General features: G+C 35.4%; 1 protein-coding gene across 2 annotated transcripts in view; it reads left to right on the top strand.

The window, feature by feature from the left end:
• Positions 1 to 5,531, top strand: part of SRP54 (signal recognition particle 54) — a 39,994-nt gene extending 34,463 nt beyond the window's left edge. For both annotated transcript variants that reach the window (XM_045568706.1, XM_045568715.1), the window contains exons 14-16: positions 678 to 848; positions 3,975 to 4,070; positions 5,016 to 5,531. In XM_045568706.1, the coding sequence (XP_045424662.1) occupies positions 678 to 848; positions 3,975 to 4,070; positions 5,016 to 5,107 (359 nt within the window). In that variant the 3' untranslated portion in view covers positions 5,108 to 5,531. The remainder of the gene's footprint in view (positions 1 to 677; positions 849 to 3,974; positions 4,071 to 5,015) is intronic.
• Positions 5,532 to 12,986: the final 7,455 nt, after the last annotated feature.

Here is a 12,986-nt window from a genome sequence, read left to right as displayed (position 1 = left end):
GGGTTTCAAAGGTTCTCAGAATATTTTATTTTACTTAAACTGTAGGGAAAGTAAATGTGTTTGTTTTTATAGCTTATAAATACTATAAGTATTCTTTTGAATATATTCCATGTTTAATATTTATTTATTTAGAGACAGGGTCTTACTCTGTCACCCAGGTTGCTGGAGTGCAGTGGTGCAACCATAGCTCACTGTAGCTTCAAAATCCTGGGTTCGAGCAATCCTTCCACCTCACCCTCCCTAGGACTACAGATGCACATGCCACTATGCCCAGCTAATTTTTCTATTTTTTGTAGAGACAGGGTCTCACTATGTTGCCCAGGCTGGTCGTGAACTCCTGAGCTCAAGTGATCCTCCCACCTCAGCATCCCAAAGTGCTAGGATTATAAGCATGAACCACTGTGCCTGGCCCCTATGTTTAATTTTTAAAAATCAAAGGCAAACATGGAAAATGATAACATTTGTTAAATTTGGGTGGTATTTAATAGTTTCACCATTTATTATATTTGTTTTTCTGTATGTAAGATATTTTATAATATAAAAAGAAAAATGAGTTATCTCTTTAAGAAACCTATCTGCTAAGCTCTGTGAAGTTATATATTGCCCATTTGCACATTACTGCTTTCAAGATGAATGATAATTATATGTAAGTGAAAGTAATTGATCCTTGCCTGCAGAACTGGACAGTACGGATGGTGCCAAGGTTTTCAGTAAGCAACCAGGAAGAATCCAAAGAGTAGCAAGAGGATCAGGTGTGTCAACGAGAGATGTTCAAGAACTTTTGACACAATATACCAAGTTTGCACAGATGGTAAAAAAGATGGGAGGTATCAAAGGACTTTTCAAAGGTAAGAAAAATATGCTCATTATTAGTTAACAGACTGAAAAGAAAGAAGTTGAGAAACTAAATATTAAGGTCAGGGAGTACTGCCAGTACTTAACTTCACCACTGAAATTCACTACTGAATTTCATATTATATTCAAGTACTTTTAGGATTTGTAATGTGATCTGTGATTTATCTGTCTTCAGATTCAAGGAAATAAACATTAATATTTTTAAAAAGCAAATTTAATTATTTTATTTTTATGAACATATAATACATATTACAGAAAATTTAGAGAATATAAGAAAAAACCGTATTACCTTTACTCTCTGGGGAATCCAGTGGATCCCATTTCAAATAACAGTTGATATAACTGTTTTCTTCTGACACATCATGAATATTTTTCCATGTTGTCAATTATTCTTCAAAATATAATTTTTAACCACTAACCACCTGTTCCACGCATGTATTTTTGTTTAATGTAATGCCTCTTTTTATTTTTATTTTTTTTTTTATTTTTTTTATTTTTTTGAGACAGAGTCTCACTTTGTTGCCCGGGCTAGAGTGAGTGCCGTGGCATCAGCCTAGCTCACAGCAACCTCAGACTCCTGGGCTTAAGCGATCCTACTGCCTCAGCCTCCCGAGTAGCTGGGACTACAGGCATGAGCCACCATGCCCGGCTAATTTTTTTGTATATATATTTTTAGTTGGCCAGATAATTTCTTTCTATTTTTAGTAGAGACGGGGTCTCACTCTTGCTCAGGCTGGTCTCGAACTCCTGACCTCGAGCGATCCACCCGCCTCGGCCTCCCAGAGCTAGGATTACAGGCGTGAGCCACCGCGCCCGGCCTATTTTTATTTTTATAATTTTTTAGAGACAGGGTCTTGCTCTTGCTCAGGCTGGTCTTGAACTCCTGACCTCAAGCCTTGGCCTCCCAGAGTGTTAGAATTATAGGTGTGAGCCACTGTACCCAGCTGTAATGCCTCTTTATCAGACACTTAGTCTGATTTCATCTATTTCTGGCAATTTCTGTGCAGTTCCATGAGACCAGGAATTTTGTTTTGATCACAGATATAACATATGATGAATAATTTTGAAATATTCCCAATTTAATGGTTAAGTATTTTTTCAGTGTTTTTAGATTTCTACTTAAGTTTAACATTTCTTTGTACATTAACTAGTTTGAATTTCCTTTCTGAATTACCTCTTCATGTTCCTTGACCGGTCATTCCATGTTTTCCCTTATTTCTTTGTAATAACTCTTTAAAATTCTTGGTTTATGTCTACAAATATTTTTTCTCCAGTTTTTCATTTGTTATTTATTTACATTTTATAATGAACAGAAGTTTCATTTTTAATGTAGCTAAGCTTATCTGTCTTTTCCTTTGATTTCTTTTATGCTCATGAAAGCCTTCCTCATGTTGATACCACAGTACTTATTTTTTCTATTCATTTTTGGTTTTATTTTTTATTTGATTCTTTATTCCAACTAGAATTTAATTTGCTGTGTATTTTGTAAGATAAAAAGATAGGATTTTCCAAAGAGTTGATCAACTGTTCTAGTCCTCTTTTTAATTTTGTTCTATATTATAAACAACTATTAAAATGAATATATTATTTCAAAAAATATTGATTAGGCAAGCTCCAAAGATGAGTAACTCTGAAAAGAATGAGTATATACAGATGACAGATTTTTTTTTTTGTTATTTGTTTTTTTGAGACAGAGTCTTACTCTGTCGCCTGGGCTAGAGTGCCGTGGCATCAGCCTAGCTCATAGCAACTTAAAACTCCTGGGCTCAAGCAATCCTACTGCCTCAGCCTCCTGAGTAGCTGGGAGTACAGGCGTGAGCCACTGTGCCAGGCCTATATAGATGTTTTTAATTACCTTGTGTCTTTGAAAACTTTCCTTATTTTCCCTGCTTGCTATGTCCTGTTTTCTCTTTTGTGACAAGGGAGAAAAGTTAGATAAACATGTTTAAATTTGGCTGTAATTCCCAACATTCCATGCTATTCAGATAAAAACACATTATGTCAGTTTAGCATCTTTCCAAAGTGACCCTGACTATTCTTGATAGAACAGATCCATCATTTAGATATTATCTATGCAATCATTCTTTAGTAAACAAACAACTAAGATGAAGTGACCAGTGGATATGCATGCATCTTTGTCACACCAAACCCTTAATATTTTAAGTCCTGAAAAACAAACTCTTAGGATAGATCACCAGTGAACATGGAATTTTTATCTTCCACAGATTTATTATGATTTTTTCACAGACTTCATCACATTTTATCATAAAAACATATCTTCTCTTCGATTCATCCTTATTTCATATAATTTATTCAGATTAACCAGCTGTGATCAGAAAATCAACAATAGCTTTGATTTTCATTTTTATTAAATGCTCCTGGGAAGTACCATAGTTTAAGCTCCTTTGAAATAAATAGTTTTGTTGAAGCAATTCTACTTATTCATTGTTGCTGTGATGATCTCTTTTGTTTCTTGTCTCTTAAGAATACAGCTGTTCTCTAAAGGATGCTTTTACCTGTTCTGGTCCAGAGTTCAGCTCTCTTTCATTGGCTGCTCTTTTTACTGTGGAGTTTTGAATTAGTGGGTGGAAATTCCTTGAAAAATGAAGCTGCATTATTTGTCTTTCTATTCTCTGAAGCTTTTCATTATTTTTTAAAAACATCCTAGATAAATATAAGTCTTCAGGTTCTCTTTTCATATTCATTTAAAATCTATCCAATCTTTTTCCTAACTAACTCATATCTATAAAGTCAGCTTTTTGTTCAGCATTCCCCTATGTCACTATTAAGCAATCATTGTAGCTTACTATTAGGAACCACTAGGCTAATATTGCTAATGGTGGCTTATTCACAGGTATAGCTAAAAGTATTAGCAAAAATTGTAGCCTCAAGAAAGTTTTTTAAATGTTCCTTTACGTAGAATTTCACTTGTTCTTCAAAAAAATATATGTAATAGAGATAAAGATTAGAAGGGAATATGTAGAAATAGAAATAATTGTATTAGAGTGGTAAGATTATGTGATTTTTTTTTCTTTGTGGTTACTGAATTGATCAAACTTTCTATTATACCTGGATTATATTACTTCCTATATGGACTTTAAATCTTTTTTTTTTTTCAGGTGGTGACATGTCTAAGAATGTGAGCCAGTCACAGATGGCAAAACTGAATCAACAAATGGCCAAAATGATGGATCCTAGAGTTCTTCATCACATGGGTAAATACCAAATTGTTGCTATTTGCTAATAGACAGTTTAATCTGTAAGGATTGAGTTTCAATGACGAGCCTTCTGTTGTGATATTAAGAAAATAAAGATGTGTGATTTGAGGGAAATGGTCATCTGAATCCTAAGTTTAATGGTTGTAATAGCATTATAGTAGCTGAGATTTTATTCACTCCTCTACTGTCACCTGTGATTTTGTGTGTGTGTTCACGAGAATGATGAAGTGGTTTACCTGTGTGATTTTTGAGTAAACTATTTAATGATCTTTTGCTTATGTTTGTTCTAGTGATCTTTTGCCCTATTTCTGGAACCTGGATATTTTTAATTGATGGGATTTTGAAATTATGTAAGGATTTTGAACCTCAGTTCCACTTTTACTATGTAACCTCGGAAAAGTCCCTTAAACTTTCTAAACCTCACTTTCCCCTTCTGTAAAATCACAGATAATATGTTATCATGAAATTGTCACAGCTAAGTGAGCTAATATATAGAAAGCATTTAGTAAAATTCTGGGCATATAGTAGATGTTCAATAAATGGGAAACTCTTTGCTTTCTATAAGTCTGATGTAATACACCCCCCCCATTGATTTCTTTTTATGTAACTTAACTAGTTACAGTAAGACCCTTTTGGACTTGCCAAAAAAAAAGTTTTTGTTTAAATTTATTGAGTGTTTGACAGGTCCTATTCTAAGATCTTTTCATGTATCTTTTTTTTTTCATTTATTCCTTACAATAAGTCAATGAGGTAGGTGGTTCATTCTCTTTTATAGATGAGGATACTGATGATAATACAAATTTTTAGTTGGTATGTTCTTTAAGGCTGATGACTAAATTGTAACCTAGTATTTTTCCGAAGTCAAAGTACTTACTAGGCAAAAGTAATGTCTTTCAAATTCTGCATAATAATTATCTGTTTTTAACTCTACTTTCACTCTAGGTGGTATGGCAGGACTTCAGTCAATGATGAGGCAGTTTCAACAGGGTGCTGCTGGCAATATGAAAGGCATGATGGGATTCAATAATATGTAAAGAAGATGCCTTAATATAAACTGACTCAGTTGATTACATTATTTGCTGAGACCTCAGAGTTTCCCTCCTTTTTTGCAAATTGGGGAAAAAAAAGTATTTTTCTCACCTATCTTGCCCTTCTTTTTCTTCTCATCCCTTTTCCCCCTTCTTTTCTCTTCCTTCCTTCTTCCCGCCCTCCCTTTAATATAAGGGAGGAATATATGGTTTTTGTGGAAATCATTATATTTTTGCTTTAGATTTTCTTCTGTTTTCACCATCATAACACTTCTTAAGTTAAACAAATCATGATGTAAAATTTTAGTACTGAAAAGTTTTTAATTGTCTCAAAGGCCAAGCATTACATTTGTAAACAGTCCTGGTCAGTAGTTACATGATGTCTCAATAAAATTGCTGTAAAATAAACTTCAAAATGGTTATAAGTTAAGGGGTTGTTAACTCTCTTTATGGTTTAAAATGATCAGTGTATCATATAAAAAAATCAACAGAAAAGCCAATAGATAGATACATGTAATTTAAAACTATGCCTGGAAATATACCTTTAGTGGGAAATATGGTAGAGTAACTTAACCATGAGTATTAGGAACTTTTGTTTAACTTAGAATAATTAACAAAATTTTGCCATAGAAAATCTTAGCTCTGCCATTTAAATCGAAATTCAGAATTTGGTTACAGTCACAGCATATAATGTTTTGTATATAACTTGCATTTTTTACCTATTTTGAAGCCTTATTGGCAATCTTTGGTTATTTTTAAAGTCACTTTTGTTATGTTTCTTACATACCAAAAATCAGCTTGAAGAAATTGATATGCTTTGATGATAATAGCTAATGTGTAGATCTCCTAATGGGAAAATTTAATTGCATATATTAGGCTGTCACTATTATATATTAAAAATAATGAGATGACCAGGCATGGTGGCACATTGCCTGTAATCCCAGTACTTTGGGAGGCAGAGGTGAGAGGATTGCTTGAGGTCAGGAGTTCAAGACCAGCCTGGACAACATAGCGAGACCCCATCTCTATGAAAAATTTAAAAATTACTCTGGCATGGTGGCATACACCTGTAGTCCTAGCTATTCTGGAGCCTGAGGCAGGAGGATTCCTTGAGCCCAGGAGTTTGAGGTTATAGTGAACTATGTAATTGCACCACTGTGCTATAGCCTGAGTGACAGAGTGACCTATCTGGTTATTGGCTATCTTGGATTGCTGCAAAGTTCATTTACAACAATTGCTTTTAAATAAATTATGGAGGCCAGGCGCGGTGGCTCACACCTGTAATCCTAGCACTCTGGGAGGCCGAGGTGGGCGAATCATTTGAGCTCAGGAGTTCGAGACCAGCCTGAGCAAGAGTGAGACCCTGTCTCTACTAAAAATAGAAAGAAATTATATGGACAGCTAAAAATACATATAGAAAAAATTAGCCGGGCATGGTGGCACATGCCTGTAGTCCTAGCTACTCGGGAGGCTGAGGCAGGAGGATTGCTCGAGCCCAGGAGTTTGAGGTTGCTGTGAGCTAGGCTGACGCCACGGCACTCACTCTAGCCCAGGCAATAGAGTGAGACTCTGTCTCAAAAAAAAAATAATAAGGAAAAAAAATTAAAAAAATAAATTATGGAATTGAAAATACTATTATAGAATAATTATTATTCCTATTCATTTTTGACATGAAGATAATAGGTATGGTGTAACTATATTTTGAATTAGGATGAACTGATCTTCAGCAAAGGATTGATTTGTAGTAGTAGGAGAGAGTGAAAAAAATGGCTAGTTTTTATGGTATTCATTTTTTATGACTGAAGTGTTTAAAAAAGGTCTTATAAGCCAAAGTATCTTTAAAAAATAATTACATAAAGAATGTAACTGATTTTCATGTTTACCTGGGCAAAGATTTTATATCCCAATAGTTTTTTCACCAGCTAAAGGCAAGAATAACCCTCTAGAACATTGTATACCATGTAAAAATGATGTATCTTGTGTTCTGTGGAAATGTTATAGCAAGGGTCCAGCAACAGAAATTTGACGATAGAGAAAATATTGTTCTCCAAAGTAGTTTGTAATTAAACTGATGTATACTACCTTTTGTGGGTACACATTTTTGTGATTTTTGTTCTCGGGGTATCAATTTTGCATTTTGACCAAAAAAGGAAAATGAGACCTTTGGCCATAATAAACCTATGGCTTCAGTCATAGTGTTAAATATTATTGTGTCTGGCCGGGTGTAGTGGCTCACGCCTGTAATCCTAGCGCTCTGGGAGGTCGAGGCGGGAGGATCACTTGAGGTCAGGAGTTCAAGATCAGCCTGAGCAATAGTGAGACCCCATCTTTACTAAAAATAGAAAAAAGAAATTAGCCAGGCAACTAAAAATAGAAAAAATTAGCTGGGTGTGGTGGCTCAGCCCTGTAGTCCCAGCTACTCCGGAGGCTGAAGCAGGAGGATCACTTGAGGCCAGGAATTTGAGACTGCAGTGAACTATGATGTCTCCACTGCACTCTACCCAAGGTGACAGAGTGAGACTCTGTCTCAAAAAAAAAAAAAAAAATCCAAAAACCAAAAAGGAAATTGAACCCCCTGTTGACTTCCCCCCTTCATATTAAAAAAAAATTCTGATTTCATGGCTGGGTGTGGTGACTCACACCTGTAATCCCAGGACTTTGGGAGGCCGCAGGAGGATCATTTGAGGCCAGGATTTTAAGACTAGCCTGAGCAAGAGCAAGACCCACCAAGCCAGGCATGGTGGCATGCACCTGTAGTCCCAGCTACTTGGGAGGCTGAGGCAGGAGGATCACTTGAGCCCAGGAATTTGAGGTTGCAGTGAGCTATGATCAAGCCACTGCACTCTATCCTGGAAGGCAGAGTAAGACCCTGTCTTAAAAAAATAAAAAGTCGATTTCTTAGCTTTTTGATATCTGATGATTTCCCAACCCTTCTAGCTAGCTATCATATCACTGTGATACCACATTAAATTTTTCCTGACTTTTATTGTTACTTAAATATATACAAACATAAAACTAAGTATAGGTTCTTTAAGCTTACAGTGCTTATATAATTATAAAACAACAAATGTAGAAATTAAATATCAACAAACTACAAAACCAAGGAAGGGCAAATTAACAATGTAAATGTGGTCAATGTCAAAGTTCTCAAAGTACCATATTTGCTGGCATACAAAATATAATGCTGTTTATATGCATAATGCATTGCAGTTTTATGGAGGAATTTTTGGGAAAAAAGTGCTTTTTACTATGTAATAAATGTGTTACACAGACTATTATTTTGTTCAAATAAATATATTACAGTGTGAAAGGAAGTCCTCAGTTCTGATATCCAGTAACATTGTACTAACCTTGAATAGAAATATAGTGTCACGTAACTAAAAAGAAATATAGTGTTATACATGAGTACTGACAAACTAGTGGCAACAAAACCAGGAAATTTACTAGAGCTAAAGTTGTGTCATGCATATTAATGTAAAAGTAAAATTAATATATTAATGTTTCAGTGAATTTAGGAGGTCTAAAAAGTAAACCATAATATAAAATAAATTTGAATGAATTTCTTTTACAGGTAGCTCTAGTACACAAAAGCATATAAGAAAATATTTTAGTGAAAAATGGAACAAAGTATTTAAAAGTGTGAAGGAATTTCAACTTGATGCTTGTATACAGTAAAACAAAGTATTTTACTATTTAAATAGAGAAAGCAACCAAAGAATTTGAATGAGCTCTAATGAAAATGACTATGTCAGTGAGAATCATGGTTAAATAATTAAATATAAATAATTATTGATCTTCCTCAAAACATAGAAATGGTTTTTAGTAGAACCCAGTAAATAATCATATCCAAAACCAGAAAGCCATCATCACAGCTCAAATCTGGAGATTCTCTTTATCACTGGCATTCATTGGATTAGAAATTGAGTCACTACCTTCAAAATTCTGCTCCAAATCCCAGTGACCATGTTCTAAACATTAGTCTTGCATGCAGCTTGAACCTAATGCCTTTTTTGCTTTTGAGTCCTAAGTTACCAGAATGATGAAATTACATATCAAATACTAGGAGATTAATTTAAACTTTACCTATAGATCAGTTTTGTAGCCTGTGGCTTGTGATTTTTGTAAAGTAGTTCATAGACGTGTTGTGAAATTTGCTATGATAGTTTTTCCCCACACTTTGCCAGGAGCACTAAGTAACTATTTGTGTTCAGTGTTGAGTAGTTAAGCTCTTAAGGTCTTGTATTAACCTCTTACCTGTAATATGGGCATGTTGAGTACAAGGTAATTTTTTGATTCTTTTAAAGTAAAAATATACCTTGTAAGCTGGTAATTATGGCACTTCTTTTATTAATGTGGTGCTGACTGCCACACAAGTTCTTTTGAGTTTGGCATGCATATGCTACTTTTTGCAGTTCCCTTATTACTTTTCTCTCTCTTCATTTGAAATCATCATTTGAAGAGCATGTTATACCTTTTAGCTTCACTTGGCTTAAAAGGGTTTTCTCATTAGTCTAAAACAATGCATTTCTTGGTACCACGTTGGATCATAAATGGAAAAACAGCCAAGAAATTGCTCAGTAGTACTTACTTGTAAGATGGATAATTCAGATGATCCTGACACTAAGAAATTGCCCTACCTGGGCCTGAAGCTCCTCTGACACTGCTGCATATAAGCTTTTCCTACTCAGGGGAAGGGTCTGTGACTGTGATCCATTTTTCTTAAGCAAAATATGCTAAAGTTTTGTGAGCCTCTTTCCGGAGAGAAGTCCCTTATCTGCATCAGGTGAGAACATATAATGTATGCATATTTGCATATTTCAGGAATCATGTTTGCTTGCTTTTTATGTTTTTATAAATAGAGAAACTTGCTCCTTAGTGACCTCCCTCCCCCAAAAAGGTAGGAATTGTTATTGGATATGGTCATTGGCCCATACTTTCTGACCTTGGGAAATCAATTAAGGGGTTCATAATCTCAATTCTGGCAGAAATGGTACAAGAAATAGCTGCATGTTTCTTAACAGGCCATTTGACAGGAAATAGGAGTGTGAAGCCCTTTAGGTGATGCATGTCCCTTGATTTTCTGCAATTTCCTTTTTACTGTATTAAAAAAAAAGATCTTTCCCTGAGAGGCATGATCTTAATTGTGATCTTAAAGATTAATAACATAATTTTTTAAAGGATTACACTACTCTCCAACATTGAGATTACTGAGTGTGCAAAGAAAGCTAGTATTTTATGACCAATACCATATAGAAAATTCTGGTAGCTGAATATCAATAGTGTATTCTCACCACACCCCCGACCCATACCTGACCAAATTTCAATTAACAAACCAAGTATGTTTACATAACATCAAATTAAAAGGTTTACTTTGTATTTTCATCGGCTTCTTACATATAGGGCCTTCAAGCTTACTAACGACTTCAGAAAATAAACGTACTTTACTCATTTCCATCTAGATCTTTCTAAATATCACACTCTCCTTTGGTCTAGAAATTTCCTGCCTTTGAAGATTTAATGGTCTGTTTTTGACATTTTCATCCTCAAAGGGGCAGAGTGGCTAAGAGTGTAGGTTCTGGAATCAGACTGCCTGGGTTTGAATCCTGATTCTGCTGCTTACCAGCTATGCCCTCGAGTAAATGATTTAATCTCGCTGAGCCTTTGTTTCCTCATCTATAAAATGTCAGTAACTATAGTAGTACCTCTGAGTTGTTGTGAGGAAGAAGAGTTAATATGAGGAAAGCCCTTAGCACAGTACCTGGCATATTAGGCTCCATAAGTGAAGCCACTATTGTTATTTAATAATTTCTTATATAAAATCTTTATGCTTAGAATCAACCTAAATACATTTTTATTTTTATCACCTTTTTTCTTGTGTATCATTTTTGATGAAAATGTATTCTATTTGCGGGATAGGATAACCTGAAAAATATTCTCTCTCTCCCTCTCTCTATGTATATCTATACAACACGCACACAGAGCTATGTTAAAACCATAGCCATGTCTGGTTTATTTGATGAACATTCCTGGTTATCAAATTTTATTCAGATTTATTTTCCCAGCCTTACACAGAAATGGGTAGATCTAAATTTTCCTTTTTAGCCCTATATGCTCCATTAAGTGATTGAATTTAGACCACAATTATGTTTTCAAGAATATAAGTTATAATAATACTTGAATTTACTTTTTGTCAGAGAAGTGAAAAAGGAAAAGTTTGACATGTTGCTTTGTTGCCTACTTTTAGTAGAGCTGTAACAGTTTGGAAATAATGACAAAAATGCAAATGCCCAAAATAAAACCATTAGTATTTCTGTGCCTTTATGTTGCTTTGAGTTGTTGATTTGTAATAAACTGTTCTTCAATTGCATATTTGTGTTAAAAATATCTTTTTAGGAAATATTTCCATTTCATGTTGGAATATAACTTGCAGTTTGAATTTTCAGTAAACTGAGAAATATACTTGTAAACCATAAAAATACATTCTGCTTCAGCAGTGAAAATTTTAATTTTATGTTTAACTGCCAATTTGGAAAATGAAATCATGCACTTATAAACATTCCACAAATTTTTAATAATAAAGATTGTTGATCGCCTTTCTTGCCAGTAAGAGGGAAGACATTTTTAATACATATAATGTAGAACTCTTGTTTATGAAGGCCAATTCATGAAGTCTTTAACAATTGGCTCTTTATTTTTGTTTTCAATTTATTACAGAGTTTGGTTTTGCTGTTTTGGACTGTCTCAGCCTCTTTTTAATGCCACCATACAGAATCGGATCATGTTACTAACTTGTTTATTTCAACAGCAACCTAATTTGATTTTATTACAAGAATATAGAGCATTGTGGATTTTAAAGTATAGATGGTCTTCAAATGATTGTTTTTAAGGTTTTTGGTTTTGTTTTCAGATTCTTATAGTTAGAAGTAGGATAGAACATGTATAAGAATATTAGACAGACTTTTGCTTAGAAGAGAAAGGAATATTTAATGTTGTCAGGGCGTTGGATCTGTTGCTGCCATGCGCAATAATATATACAAGGCCATAAAACTTTAGGGAGCATTTCTGAATTGGCACTGCCATGAAAATGGAATCTAAAGTGTCAAACGAAGTCTGTGGCTGAAATGTATGTTTTATTTTTTACTTCTACATATTTGTAAAGACTTTCATGTTAAAACAACAATAAAAAACCATTTACCTAGAGATGCTCCAACTCGTTTGATGTTAAAGTCATGCGGTAATCATTGCGATGATGATTTTTAGAATGTGGTTGAACACTGGGAAAAATGGAACAAGTCTGGGATGCCCCCCTTACACACGTGAACGCGCGTACACACACACACACACACACACACACACGGCCTACAACACAGATCATATAATGTTTGTCAACTGTCAAGATGGAAGCCTACTACCGCCCTTTGCTCTCAGGTCTTATCACTTAACTTTTTCTACAGTTATACTTAAGCACTTCAGACAAGTGTCAGCAAAAATCATCCTTGGGGCTCTTATTTCGAGGGTATTTTGGCTGGACTGTCATCCATGTTAGGAATGGAGTGCGTAGCAAGAGCTGTGCATTTTACAATACATTTCAGCAACCACATCTCACCAGTAGCCTTTGAGGCACAGTACGCAGCTGTTCCCATTTATAAGTGCAGCAACCAAGGTCTGGGAGGGTGACTGCCAGGCGCGCAGCTGGGCCAGGGCTGCGCCGGGATCCTGACGCCAGGCTTCAGGTACAGGTACGAGGCGTGACGTCACAGGTGGTGCCAGGCGGGGGCTCCGCGGGCTGCGGACGTGGGCCGGGCCGGAAGCGGCGCAGCGCGGGGCCCCGCCCGGCCAGCGGGCGGTTGCGCCTCTCAGGCTGCAGGCAGCCGGCTGCGGGGGC

Source organism: Lemur catta, chromosome 1 (genome assembly GCF_020740605.2).
Source record: "Lemur catta isolate mLemCat1 chromosome 1, mLemCat1.pri, whole genome shotgun sequence".
In the NCBI taxonomy this organism is placed as follows: domain Eukaryota; kingdom Metazoa; phylum Chordata; class Mammalia; order Primates; family Lemuridae; genus Lemur; species Lemur catta.
The sequence above is the reverse complement of the archived record's forward strand: the minus strand, read 5'-3'. Positions and strand labels throughout refer to the sequence as shown.